This window comes from Pongo abelii, chromosome 6 (assembly GCF_028885655.2).
Source record: "Pongo abelii isolate AG06213 chromosome 6, NHGRI_mPonAbe1-v2.0_pri, whole genome shotgun sequence".
Classification (NCBI taxonomy): domain Eukaryota; kingdom Metazoa; phylum Chordata; class Mammalia; order Primates; family Hominidae; genus Pongo; species Pongo abelii.
The window spans coordinates 48,417,020-48,431,020 of record NC_071991.2 but is presented as its reverse complement, the minus strand read 5'-3'; the positions used below and the strand labels follow the sequence as shown (position 1 = coordinate 48,431,020).

General features: G+C 44.4%; 1 protein-coding gene across 1 annotated transcript in view; it reads right to left on the bottom strand.

Moving 5' to 3' along the window:
- The window catches only part of AOAH (acyloxyacyl hydrolase), a 211,658-nt gene that overhangs the window by 16,649 nt on the left and 181,008 nt on the right, over nucleotides 1-14,001 (bottom strand). Inside the window, exons 16-19 of the mRNA XM_002818049.4 lie at nucleotides 10,439-10,611; nucleotides 2,593-2,651; nucleotides 2,455-2,514; nucleotides 729-825 (exon numbers count right to left, since the gene is read on the bottom strand). Of these exons, the coding sequence (XP_002818095.3) occupies nucleotides 729-825; nucleotides 2,455-2,514; nucleotides 2,593-2,651; nucleotides 10,439-10,611 (389 nt within the window). The remainder of the gene's footprint in view (nucleotides 1-728; nucleotides 826-2,454; nucleotides 2,515-2,592; nucleotides 2,652-10,438; nucleotides 10,612-14,001) is intronic.

Below are 14,001 nucleotides of genomic sequence, written 5' to 3'. Positions count from 1 at the left end.
GGGGGGCTTTGCTCTTGTATAAAGATTGCTTAGCAATGAAAATGAATCAGGAAGGATTCTAGTCAATAAGCAATGATTTTTCAGACTCAAGATGTAAAGAGTAAATCAGTAGCTATAGTAATGATGCCTGTTTTTGTGTGGACACTCAGCAGTGACTCCAGTGTTTGGACAGAATGCTAAAAAAACAACTTAGTAATGTTCCTTCCAGAAAGGTGGGACGTGGGTTGATCACTTTGCCATGCGCAAGTTCTTTGGTCCCTCCCTTAGAGGTTCTGATTAAGTTCATCCTGTATGGGGTGTGGGAATCTGCACTGCTCCTGAGTCCCTGGATATTTCAGGGCCCACTGTGAGAGGTGCTACCATATCCCTCGTTTCTGTCACATCCATCAGGTAACCAGGGCTTTTAACCCGACAAGAACAGGTTAGTGAGTGCATTAACCTGTAGGTTGCCAGCCCAAAGCTCTTTCTAACCAGTCACTGGCTCTATTGCATCACGGATTCTAAAATGATGGTGAAGTACAGAGGTAATGCTGAACCCAACCTTTTCAGAAAAAGTCCCACATTTTATCTTTTTTTCAATACTGAGAGCTATTAGTGTGTCAGAATAGGCAGGAGTAACCCTGCCGAATCTGCTGCCTGGTGGCTTATAAAAGTATAAAACCAGTTGCCCAGGCCCTAAACTAGCTGCTGCTTTCATCTTCTGTCAATACCCAAACAAAGCTACTTACTTTCATGGAAGGCAAAATCCATGTAGAAAAGATTGAAGTTTGTAAATTTCTCACTGGCTGCAATTTTTTTCAGTGTGTTGGAGAGTTGCTCTGCTCTCTGAAGGGAGAGGAAACAGGGAGAATTCCATGAAATCTAGACTTTGACTTTAGTGAGAGAATTCAGGCAGAACAAAGAAATCGATCTTCCCCATCCTACTCTACTTTATTTCTCCAAGCCATCAGCAGACAGTAGCTCTGCACATTAAATTCTAGTCACGTACGAATGGCCAGTGAACATGAGACAAATGTTAATGTTCATGAGGAATCAAATCAGTATAAATTAGTGATACTAGTTTTACCACCCTTGGGACTGGCAAAGGTAAGATAACCATAATATTGAATGTTGTCATGGGTAGGTGAATGAGAATGTCATTAGCTTAACCTTTCTAGAGAGCAATTTGGCAATATGGATCAAATCCTTAAACATAGACATACCCTTTGGCCCAGTAATTCTTCTAGGAATTTGTCTCAAGGAAATAGAGATGTACACAGAGACTTACGTCTTTAGATATACGATTGTTCATCACAATGCTATTTATCATAGTATAAATTTGGAAACAATCTAAATGTCCAACACCAAAAGATGAAATAAATCATAATATGTTCACATGTATAAACTTTAGAATGGTTACAACATTATGGTGTGGAGAAACAATTTATGAACACTGGAAAGCATAAAAGAGTATATGCATTCTCATACTATGTAGGCAAAAACCAAATATATTGATCTCTAGAAGTGGTAATGGGAAGACATACACATATACTAACTTTGGGTGGTGGAATTTTGGGTGACCTTTGTTATTGTTCTTTCTGCTTTTTTGTGTTCTCCAAGTTCTAAAAAATTGAAATATGCTTTTTATGTAAAAAAATATTCAATAAGTCTTTTGTTTGTTCATTTTTGTTTTTGAGACAGGGTCTTGCTCTGTCACCCAGGCTGGAATGCAATGGCGCAATCTCGGCTCACTGCAAACTCCACCTCCTGGGTTCAAGTGATTCTCATGCCTCAGCCTCCTGAGCAGCTGGGACTACAGGTGCCCACCATGACACCTGGCTAATTTTTGTATTTTTAGTAGAGAGGGGGTTTCATCATGTTGATCAGGCTGGTCTCAAACTCCTGACCTCAAGTGATCCTCCCACCTCAGCCTCCCAAAGTGCTGAGATTACAGGTGTGAGCCACCGCGCCTGGCCTCAATAAGTCTTTTACAAAGAGATTATTCACCATCTGTGAAAGAAGTGCAAACCATGTTCTTTGAGCAATGGATTCCCTGAGAGAACGGAGGAAGGTTCTTATTTACCTTGGGAGAACCTCCGTCATGCATAGGGGCCAACCTCAATCAGCTCTCTCCAACTCCAAAACTATGCTTAGGACCAGCTTTAAAAGGTTGTGTGTGTGTGTGTGGGTGTGTGTGCGCACATGCACAGGGGAGTGTGTGTACACACATGTGTACACATGAGAGAGACAGTGGCTGAGAAACACAGTCAGCAGAGGACAGACCCAGAGCGAGACAGAGGGAGACAGGGTGCACCAGGTTCTCTCGGTTCCTTAAGCACCTGGAAGGTTTGATTTTGTTATTCACCAGCGTGGAGACCATCCGCCTGCCAGGATCCCAACCCCAGTGAAAACTCTGCAGCAAACACAGGGAAAGAATGATCAAAGATGGTATCAAAAGGCCTGTGATAGTCATACCTCTGAAGTGAGAGTCCGCAACGTCTTGTTGGAAGACATCCAGCCGTGGCAGGGGCTGACCTGAGAGTGGGAATACACTTTGATTACAGAGGAACAGGGTGGGTAAGCGGGCCTTGAAGCAAGCTAGTGAGTGCTCACCTGGAGGCAGTTCAGGAAGGAGTACAACTGCGCATAGGTCACGTCTTTATTTAGCTGGCCTGGAAAACAGAGAGGTCTGGTAGATTGCATGCCCTCGGCAATAGCAGCATTTAGAGACACTTGGGGGCTTCCCTGCCTCCCTTGCAGGAGGTCGCTATTTCCAGGGGGTTCCCCTGATTTTTCATGCAGCATTGCTCTTGAAGAATGCCTGTGCTTTCCTCCTTTCTGAGCCTCTAGAAATTCAGACCCAGAGTTGAGGAGGAGCCCTGAGGAGCTCACTCCCATATAGAGGTGTGGCCATGGGCCAGGATGGGGCTGGGGGAACTGGCCTCATCTGGACTCAGGAAAAAGAAACACAAGTATCCTACAGCTCAATGTGAACCAGGATGCCTTTAAGAGCAACACTTTCTTCTTGCCCTGGTATGAAATGCTCCCTGCATGGGGCACAGGGGACATTCGAGGTGGCGGTTGACCTAATCCCCTTTTCTAGGTTTATGAAACGCTCAGGTCTGACTGAATTATCCCACACTGAGGGCCTGGCAGGACATTCTGAGTATCTGAAGCTATGACCATGTAGTTCCCTGCAGTTGGTGAGCTGAAAGCCGTACAAAATGCTTGGGTGGCCCATGGGATGGGGAGGCAGTACCTCATGTCTCTCTTTGTGGCACTGCATTATGGGCTGTCCAGTGGATATATCTTATTTGACCCTAATTAGTAGACACCCTTATTTTTTAGTGCAGGTTACAGAGGTACATAATAAAGTGAAAAGTACCAGATGAGGGTTCATCCAGTTTTTCTGAACATCAGCTATAGTCCCAGAATCTGTGGGGGTGATTTCTTCTCTCTTCCAACACTGCTCCACCCCGCCTCCAGCATATCCACCCCACCGAAGCAATTTGACTTTCATGCTGTGGCTGACACACAAAATCCAGGTCTCCCCAAATCTCGGGGGTGAATGACTGACACTGTATCCATTAACACTCCTCACACTCTTGAAAACATAAGAGAAGATAATAGGACCTATCTCAGAATGAAGAGAAAGATTGAAGGTGATAGAATACAGTCTTATTTTTCACTTATACCTCTGATTAGTTAGACTGGAAGATAGATTCAATTTTCTTGTCAGAGAGAAAAAATTTATTATCTCTCTGTGTGGGTGAGTGAGTCCCAGGACGGGAAAGCCACAGGCTCATTACGGCCACTAAAGTCACAGTGACCCACCAGGTCTGTCTTCTGCACAGGCTTCTGTGTCTTCACATTTTAAATGAATCCCAAGCCCTTGGCTTTTGTCCTTGCTTTCATTTTATGGGTCCAACCCTGAGCTTCCATTTTCCCCCAAGTTCCTACTTCTACCCACCAAGGCTTTGTTTCCTCTATTTTGTGTGTGTGTGTGTGTGTGTACTTTTTGTCATTTGCTCCCTTCCTGAATGTGTCTCAGCTGCAGTGACTGACATCTTCCTTCTCCACTCCCCACCCTGGGTCCTCCATGTGCTCTCCTAGCTTGGCTCTTTCCCTCTGGGGGCTACCACTGAGTTGCGGCCTTCCGTCTCCCCACCTTCTGTGAGGGCCTAGTGTCTGGCTGCTTTTGCCTTGGTGCCTGGTGCCATCTTGTCTCTATGTTGGAAATGGGGCCTCATAGTGAAACTTAGGTAGCCTGGCTGGGGCCCTGCCACCCTTCTGGGCCCTGGTGTGTCCCCTCCCCCCGAGGGGTGGCATCTCTCTGCAGCCTGACAGAAGGTGCAGAAGGTGGCACCTCATGCCTGACTGTGCACTCTCCCCTCCCACCTTCAGGCCTGGATTGCTTTGATATCCAGAGGGGCTGGAGTTTGTCCTGCTCCTGTGACACTGGGAACTTCATTGTTGGCCCCTCATTGGGAATGAAGGCCCACCCTGGCCTTGCTCCACCCTGCCTGAGGCCCTCTCCTGCTGTCCTTCTGCTGATGGCCAGCACAGCTCCCAGTGAGACCCTGAGGGGTACCCCCTTCTGCACCTCCTCAGTCCCTCTCCCTTTCCCTCTGTCACCTGGCTCCACCTCCAGCTGGACCTGATAGAGAAAGGGAACATCCTTAGTGTGGGTGGCTAGGTCTGCTGAACAGGATGAGGGCACATTAGGTGCATTTAGAAGAACCTGGGAAAGGTTGTAATGAGTCAGTGTCCCTCCTCTCTGGTGTTTCTGCCTGTTAGAGGGTAGGGACTCTGGGGCTGGTCATGTGGAAGACTGGCTAGGGGTGCTTGCGATGGGCTTATGGTTTCGAGGAAGGGAAGAGGGAAATGGTTCTTACACTTTCTGCTTTATTGGCAATATCAGTTGGTCTTCCCCACTCTTTCTTTTTAAGCATTACCTTTTATCTTTGTTTCTTTAATGTAATTTTGGCCTATTGATCTTACCTCTATGGGGTGCATGAAGAGAGGTTGTGTCTGTGACTCCCTGGTTAGAAAGTCCATCTGGATAGGAAAGCTGATCAAGAAAGCCCAGGGCAGACCAGGAGGACTGTCCCACAGTGGCCAGGAATCACCAGGGGCCGAGGAGCTCTGTCTATGTGTATCTGTGTGTCTTCGTGTATGTCTGTGTGTCTGTGTCTCTGTGTGTCTTCGTGTGTGTCTGTGTATGTGTGTTTCTGTGTCTGTGTCTGTCTGTGTTTTTGTGTGTTTCTGTGTCTGTGTGTGTGTATGTGTCTGCTTGTGTGTATCTGTGTGTGTCTGTGTCTCTGTGTGTGTGTTTGTGTGTGTCTGTGTGCCTGTGTGTGTGTTGTGGGGAGCCAGCGGGCTGTCCCAGTGTTTGCCATAAGCTCCTCTGAAGATCAAAGGTGTGTTCTTCCCTAGCTGGCTTAGTGACGGTTTGTGTCTTCATAATCTGTAACTTCTTTAGGGCAGGGTCTCTGGTATCTATTTAATTCTGGAAACATAATTGAAATCTTAGGTACTGTAGAGACTTAGTACCAACAAAGATCAGTCACGTCTCCATGAAATGCCATGTAAACGTGTTAAAATCACATTCATTCAGACGGAGGGAAAGTGCGTGATAAAATAGAAACACCAAGGTATTTTAAAAAGACATTTAGTTTCAAGTTTAAGAGTGATTGGGGCAAGATGAAGTTGCTGTTTCACGGCAGAAGCCCTTCAAGGCAGGCCCACTAGCAGACGAATTTGCAGCCAGGAGTCCCTGGCTTCCTCTCCATAGTCTAACCCTTGGGATGGCCCCAGAATGCCTGTGACTTGCCCATCCCCATGGGCACTCGGCACGTTCGCTGTCAGGGTCCATGTGCTGAGTTCCCTAGTGGAGTTGTCTTTTCCCTCTCATTTGAGGACACAGACTGCATCTTATGTCATCTTTACTCAAAAGCACAGAGTAGGAATCTCAGAGATATTTCTGGAATGATCCCCTTCCTCACAGATCATGGCTGAGAGGACTTGTGACTGGCCAAGCTTGACTTTTCTCAAAAGACCCATGTCAGTGGAATCCCAATGTTTGAGTCTTGCTGTCTGGTAATTCCTCACAAAGACAATAAACTCTCACCAGGAATTTTAGCGACTAGTGGAGGCTGTGGGGTGCCTCAGCCCTCGGCAGCCAGCGATGGACTGGGTAGTGAGTCACAAACCTGGCTGAGGAGGAGGGATGCGAGGAGAGATTCGTCACCCCCTCATCCCTGGCAGGAGTGAGACAGCCACCTGCTCTTGTTCTGGGCCTCTGTGACCTGCTGAGTGGGTGCTGTGGCATCTAACCCTGCCTTCACTGGTTGGTCAGGCTGAGTTCCTGCCTGTCCTTCTGAGGGAAAAGGAGGCAGCAGAGACTGTGTCACTGACCAGGGGGTCTCCTACCATGCCTCGGTTTCCTGAACTCTTTCTTAATTTTTAAGAAGTGGCCAAAGTCAAGTCTAGACACTATGATCACCACATTTCTAGGCCCAAATAAATGGAACTCACCACCTTCCCTCTACTTTTTTTTCTTTGCAGAGCACCGTTAGCACAACCCTTAACGCGGTGCCCAGGAATCAGACCTGAGTGTCCAGCTGCTGACTAAGACGAGATCTATGGTGGCCTGGGCAGAGCAACCAAACCCTGAGGCCGGCCCAGCATGAACCCTGCTTCACTGCTGGCTCAAGATCCAAAGATGGGGTTTGGAGTGAGAGCAGAAGAGAGACAGTGTGAGAGCAATAAATGAAATTACTGTAGTTAATGAAAGCATCTATCTCCCAGGGTCGTTTTAAGAATCACGCCTTCTCGGCCGGGAACGGTGGCTCATGCCTGTAATCCCAGCACTTTGGGAGGCCGAGGCAGATGGATCACCTGAGATCAGGAGATCGAGACCAGCTTGGCCAACATGGTGAAACCCCACTTCTACTAAAAATACAAAAATTAGCCCGGTGTGTTGGCGGGCGCCTGTAATCCCAGCTACTCGGGGGAGCTGAGGCAGGAGAATTGCTTGAAGCTGGGAGGCAGAGGTTGCAGTGAGCTATGATTGCACCACTGCACTCCAGCCTGGGTGACATAGTGAGACTTCGTCTCAAAAAAAAAAAAGAATCACACCTTCCTAATGCGGCCCCCTCTTGAAGTCTGTCATCTTGTGTGAGTTATGAGTCCTGTCAAAGGAGGCCTGGGGATGCTGGACAAATCCCACCTACTTCCCAGCCTTTCTAGGAAGGACCCTGATGCTTTGTTGAGAAATTTATGATTTATTTCCCATGGCAACCAGGCAGCAGAGATAATTTAGGATGTGAATAATTACTTATAATCATCAAACAAATTTTAGATGGTTTCAGCTTTCTCCTTGATTGGATTTTTTTTTTCAAAACTACTGATGTTTCTATAGAACAAACTTGTTCTATCTTTTTCTTCTTTCCATTTTGTGCTGTACATGCTAGGGTGTGATTAGCAGCCAAAGAGAGTCCACTTGAGAAGGACAAGGCAAAGTCTAGAGCAGTCTCTCAACCTTGCATGACTGACAGTCTTGATTTTGGGGTGCTGTCTCGTGCATTGTAGATGTTTAGCAACCCCCTGGCCTCTACTCGCTAGATGCTAGTTGCACCCCTCTTCTTCTTCTTCTTTTTTTTTTTCTTTTTTGTTTTGAGACTGAGTTTCACTCTTGTTGCCCAGGGTGGAGGGCAATGATATGATCTCAGCTCACTACAACCTCTGCCTCCCGGGTTCAAGTGATTCTCTTGCCTCAGCCTCCCAAGTAGCTGAGATTACAGGCACCTGCCACCACGCCCAGCTAATTTTTTTTGTATCTTTAGCAGAGACAGGGTTTCACCATGTTGGCCAGGCTGGCCTTGAACTCCTGACCTCAGGTGATCCGCCCACCTTGGCCTCCCAAAGTGCTGAGATTACAGGTGTGAGCCACCGCACCCAGCCTAGTTGCACCCCTCTTCTATCTCCAGATGTGATAAAAGCAGGGTGGGGGTGAGTGGGTTGCCCCCAGTTGAGAAACACTGGCCTAGAGAATCCACAGAAGTGGACAAATCCCCCAATCATCCTTTTTTCTTCCCTCAGTCCTTTCCAAATTGCATGGAGTCATTCTTACATACCATTCTTAAATTCTTTTTTTTTTTTTTTTGACAGAGTTTTTGTTTGTTTGTTTGTTTTTCACTCTTGTCACCCAGGCTGGAGTGCAATGGTGTGATCTCGGCTCACTGCAACCTCCACCTCCTGGGTTCAAGTGATTCTCCTGCTTCAGTCTCCCAAGTAGCTGGGATCACAGGCGTGTGCCACCACGCCCTGCTAATTTTTGTATTTTTAGAAGAGACAAGGTTTCACGATGTTGGCCAGGCTTGACTTGAACTCTCAACCACAGTTGATCCACCCGCCTCGGCCTCCCAAATTGCTAAGATTACAGGCATGAGCCACCATGCCTGGCCTCATTCTTACATTCTTACATACATTTTTCCTTCCCCTAGTCCTTTCCAAATTGCATGGAGTCATTCTTACCTTTGGTCTCATATTTATGAAACCAAACATGTCTCATAAATCAAGTGAATTGCATGGCATATCGGAAAGAATTTATCGAGGTGGTGTAACCAGAGTTCGTGGAAAGAAAATGGGATTTGAAATCAGAAAAATGGAAGTCAAGTCACTATTACTGTGATGGAGTAAATTGGGAACAAACGTCCCTGCTCTCAGCTTCTCTTTCCAAAGCATTTCTTAGTGTAGGAGACACATTTGGAAATCTGAAAGAATCAGTTGAGGGCAGAAGTACAATTTTCATATCCCGTGGTTCAAAGAGACATTCTTAGCCCAGGTTGGTGTCCTTTCTGCAGGCAAAGCAGCCCAGAATGGAGTGAAGTTCCATGTGTGATCATGTTATTTCTAAGGGGGTGTGGTCAAAGTTGCATGAACAGGAAGAATATGCTCTACTTAGGTGAGGCTGGACAGTGTTTTGCTTGGATAATAATATTTGTGATACATGAGTAACTCAAGAGGAAAATGGTTTCATCTTTATTGGTGGAGAATATGGAATGTGGGTGTCCACCATTGTCCCTCCAGCTAAGAGACCAGAGCCTTTGAGAGCTAGCAAAAGGACACTTACTCTTTTCCCAGGTGGGGAGAGGCGGAATTTCCTGAGGGAGAAGTAGGGGGTTTGTCTTAGACAGGGACTGCAGGAAGAGGACAAGGGAAGACTGGAAAGATTCACACAAAGTAGTATATGCAAGAAAAGGCTCTTGGTGGCCTGAAATGGGAAATCTTGCTCCCCACCCACTCCCTCTAAGGAGGGCGTGAAGGAATGAGTTTCAGGTCTTCTTTGAATTTCTCACCTGACTCGTAAGAAGGTGCTTGGACTGCCAGCACCTTTTAGTGGGTTGGGCTCGGGAGGTGAGTGGGGTAACACCAGGGAAGGGATAGTCCCTTCTTCATGATAGATTGGTGCAGGTGCTGTCAATATGGAGCTGAGAGGAGGGTACCCAGGCCTCTTCTTATAGATGCTCATCAGGGAAGACTGAGGCCAGCTCCCTGTTCCTCTTTCTTGCTCAATTTTCTTCCTGTGGCACTTATCACCTTCGGATATACTTTTGAGTCATTTTCCCATTGTAATATAAGCTTTCTGTGGGCAGGAACTTAGGACTATTGTGTTTTTTGCTGGTTACCCTGTGCCTAGAACAGTGCCTGGCACATAGTTGGCACTTAATAAATACATTCTTCTCTGAAATACAGAAAGCAGAGCCCTGCTACAACATATTCAGTGAGCTCTGTGGCATTTGGCAAGCTACCTAACCTCTCTGAGCCTTGGTTTTTTCATCTATAAAATGAAATTATTGTGGTTGATGAAAACATCTATCTCACAGGGTTAAGGATCACACCTTCCTAATGCAAACTACTGGCACTTTTATGTTATTTGTACAATATCAAGAATATTTGAGTTGCCATTAGAAGGTCCTGGGGACATTTTGAAGCCTTTAGGAGCTGAGGACCCCAAGAGAGTGTAGAAGAAGGAAACGAGCAGGCTGGAGGACTGTGCTCTAGAGAATTCTAACAGGCCACCAGGAGGCACTTACCATTGAGGTTCAGAGAAATCCCTGTCTTTGACTCACGGGTCTGTCTCCTGTTTGGGCTTCTTCAGCTCATTTTACATTTCACCTTCTGTTAGAGGAATTTCCTGGTTTGAGCGCTTACCTTTCAATGTGTCCTAATTCTTCATGAATTACTTCTGCCCTTTCTGCCTTTGGATCTGATTCTGCTCACCTCTGGATAATGACCTTTAGATACTGCACCTAGGGGCTCTTGCCTTTATCAGCTCTGACCCATGTTCCATGATGGCATTTTAGGCACATTTCTATATGGTTTGAACCATATATACATTGAACTGTATATACATTGATGTTATTAAAGAGTAAAAGAATCTTCAAACTGATACCGAGAGGATGATATCTGTTGTGCAAATTATCCCAGAGAAAGGTTCCATCTGGTAAGCCATAAAAAATAACATGGCTGCCATTGGGCAGGTGGGAATTTAGATGCTTCAGAGTCTGCATGATGTTGGAGTAGAGTTTCTCAGGAGTGGTCATGGCTGGGACTGGGTCACTCTTCCTGTTGGTGGAATAAACAGAAAATATCTTGGTTGATTGTAAGGATAGATGCATGCAAGTTGCACTCAAATACAAGATACATCTCACACACACACACACACACAGACACACACACACACACACACACACACAGTGTGGTGGTCATTGGAGCTATTTGCAAAATATTCCTGGATTTCCACCTTTCTGGCACATAGACTGTACTTACTGACTCCCTTGCAGTTGAGTGGACTATGTGACTAGTTCTAACCAATGAGTGGTGAGCTGAAGTGACATGTGTCATATTTGGTGATGTGACACCTTCTAGAATGCTCCTTTTCTTTGCATGGGTATAGGCAATGTTCTAGATAGCTGCTTCACCAATCTGAGTCCTGGAACAGAGTCCCACGGTGATCTCTGATGGACAAGTAGTGTGAGAGAGACGTAAACATTTGTTGCTTTATGCTACTAAGATTTTAGGGGCCATTTGTTCCTTTGTTCCTGTAGCATAAACTCACTGGCCTGACTTACACACAGTTTTTGAAATGAAAGGGGTCTGGTATTGCTTATGATTTATTTGACATTTCGAGGTCTGTAACTTGGTCTTTAAAACTTTTCACTTGTATAACAGTTAGAAAACAGAATCTTACTGATCAAGTTATATTATACGTCCACACTATATCTTGCTCTTTATCCTTCAGTTTCTACACTGGATTTGGACTTGCATGCATTTCCTGATGGATTTCTATTCCAGGCTATACCCTGCAACAACATTTCCAACGAGCAATTCCAGCCTGCATTATTGTCTTTATATAGTAGTGCTTGTGCTCTATAGAGGGTATTTGAATTTTTTAATTATATTTTCTCTTCTTATTTCTTAAAAGTTATAAAATAAAAAAAGAAAGTACTGAAAGTAGTTATGAAAGACACAGGCCTAAAATCAAAGCATGTCAAGCATGTCAGACAAAGGTGAAGCTCCTAAGCGAGCTGAAAGTGACGAATCTTTACCCTTAATCAGACATTTATTGAATTTAAGCTGATTGACTTATTTTCATTTGGTTTGGAAAAGAAGTAAGGAATGTACAAAATACCATAAAGACATCATTTGAAGTTATGTTAAAATTGCACTCATTGGTTGACTTAAAGTTATGTTTAATTGGGTGCTATGCTCACCACCTGGGTGATGAGGTCATTTGTACTCCAAACCTCAGTATCGTACAATAACATATCCATGCAACAAACTGGTACATGTACCTCTGTATCTAAAATACAAGTTGAAATCATTTTAAAAAGCTATGTTTAAAAGGCAAGGGGTGCTAAAATATTTTTGGCATTAATACATGTTTATTATTGTTCATTTCTTTGTACAACTGACTTTTGCACACACCTTCAGGAACACATCAAATTTGGATTAGGATCCTAACCTGCATTAACTTGGGAGTAGAATACAGAATTTTCTAGGGTTTTCAGCTATTCTTTATGCTCTAACTGCCTGTCTTTACCCTAAATGGAATAATGCTACAGCGTTACTTTCTCTTTTGCATACTTAAAATTCCAGTTTCTCTAATGATCCTGTAGTGGGTTAAACAGTGTCCCTGAGAATGTGACATTACTTGAAAACAGGGTCTTTATGGTTGTCATTAGTTAAGATGAGGTCATGTTGGATTAGTGTGGGCCTTACATTCAATGACTGAATCCTTAGAAGAAGAGAGGACACACAGACACAAACCAGGAGGAAGGCCACGTGAAGACAGAAGCAGACACTGGGGTTACGGCCGCCACGAGCCAAAGAGTGCTGAGGATCGCTGGGAGCCACCAGAAGCGGAAAGACAAGAGGAAGGATTTTTCCCTGGAGCTTTCAGAGGGAGCATGGCCCCGCGGACACCTTGATCTTGGGCTTTAAGCATCCAGAGCTGTGATGGAATACATGTCTGCGTTTTGAGTCATCCAGTTTTGGTACTTTGTTATGGCAGCTCCAGGGAACTTAATACAGATTGTGAACCAGATAAAATAAGTCCATCACTCAGAGGCTGGACCCAGGGCATAAGTGATACGGGAAGAGGGGACAGAAAGGGGCCCCCAGGGATCCATAATTCTCACTTTTAAGGGAGCTCGTAAATGAATATCGGCACTGCCTTTTCGGAGGGCAATTTTTCAAAATGTATCCAAATTTGAAGTTGGCTTAACTTTTGACCTTGGAATTTCACTTTCAAGAAGTTATCCTATAGTAACATTTCCACAAATGTGCAAAAATGTACATACAAATATTGTAATATTGCTTGGTATAGTGTACAACTGGAAAAAAATAAAATCCTAAATACCTAAATTATGGTACACCCATGCAATACAACTCTATATAGCCTTTAAGAATAAAATAACTAGATATCGTTTGGTTGCACAACATTGTGAACTGGAAACGCCACTGAATTTTTGCTTTAGAATGGTTAGTCTTACATTATGTGAATTTCACCTGAATAAAAAAAAAAGAAGTAATTTGTATGTATTAATACAGAAAGATGGCTAAAAAGTATTAAAGTATTGTTGACTACAACAATACTTTTGGTGCCGTGGGGGTAGCCAGTAGGGTGGCAGTTGTAGTTGGTGTATGTGATGTGCTTCTAAACTATGTAATGGATTGCTAGAGTCTCCTAAGGGGGGAGAAAAAAAGATGTCTAATTTTACAAACCCTCAGGGTGTAGAATTGCATGCTAATTTCATGTTTTCCATTGTCATGAAAAAATTACACTATTTTAAAAATAAAAAGCTTCCTAACCTGATAAAAAGCAGCTATGACGATTTGCGACTAGGTTGCCTACCTACTAGAGCAGAAGCGTGGGGAGGGGTTTTGACTTGATTCCCATATGCACAGAAGCAGCACTGAACAACCTGCCCAAATTATCTAGGTTCTATATTCACTGTGTGTTTGAAGTGTGACAGCAAGGGTGAAATGAAAGGCAAGTTGGGTGTCTATATCCTCTCTTCTGTCATTGGTAAAGCTGGCAAATACCGCCTATTCACTTTTGCCTTGCCACACTTTTTTTTTTTCCTGCTGATACAGCCACGCTTTGGCACAAAGCAATTATGCTGAGCTAATGTTCTCCAACCACATAAGGGCAAGATGAGTTAAGATGGACAAAGTCTCCCCAAATCCCCACTGAATCATTTTTTTTTTTGGTTAGAGGCACAACCCTGATGCTAAATGAAGAATCTGAGCTAATTTGTATTTATGAAAGGGCACCCACAAATTAGGCAAGCATAATCAATATGGCTAATTCCTAAGTGAAATCAAAATGGAAGCCTTGGTGTTGCTAATGGAACATTCTCCAGTTATCTTTGTTCCACCTCGTACAACTACATAATTTATTTTTAATTTGCATAGCAAAATCAACCAACTCTTAGCTCAGGTAAGGGCAAG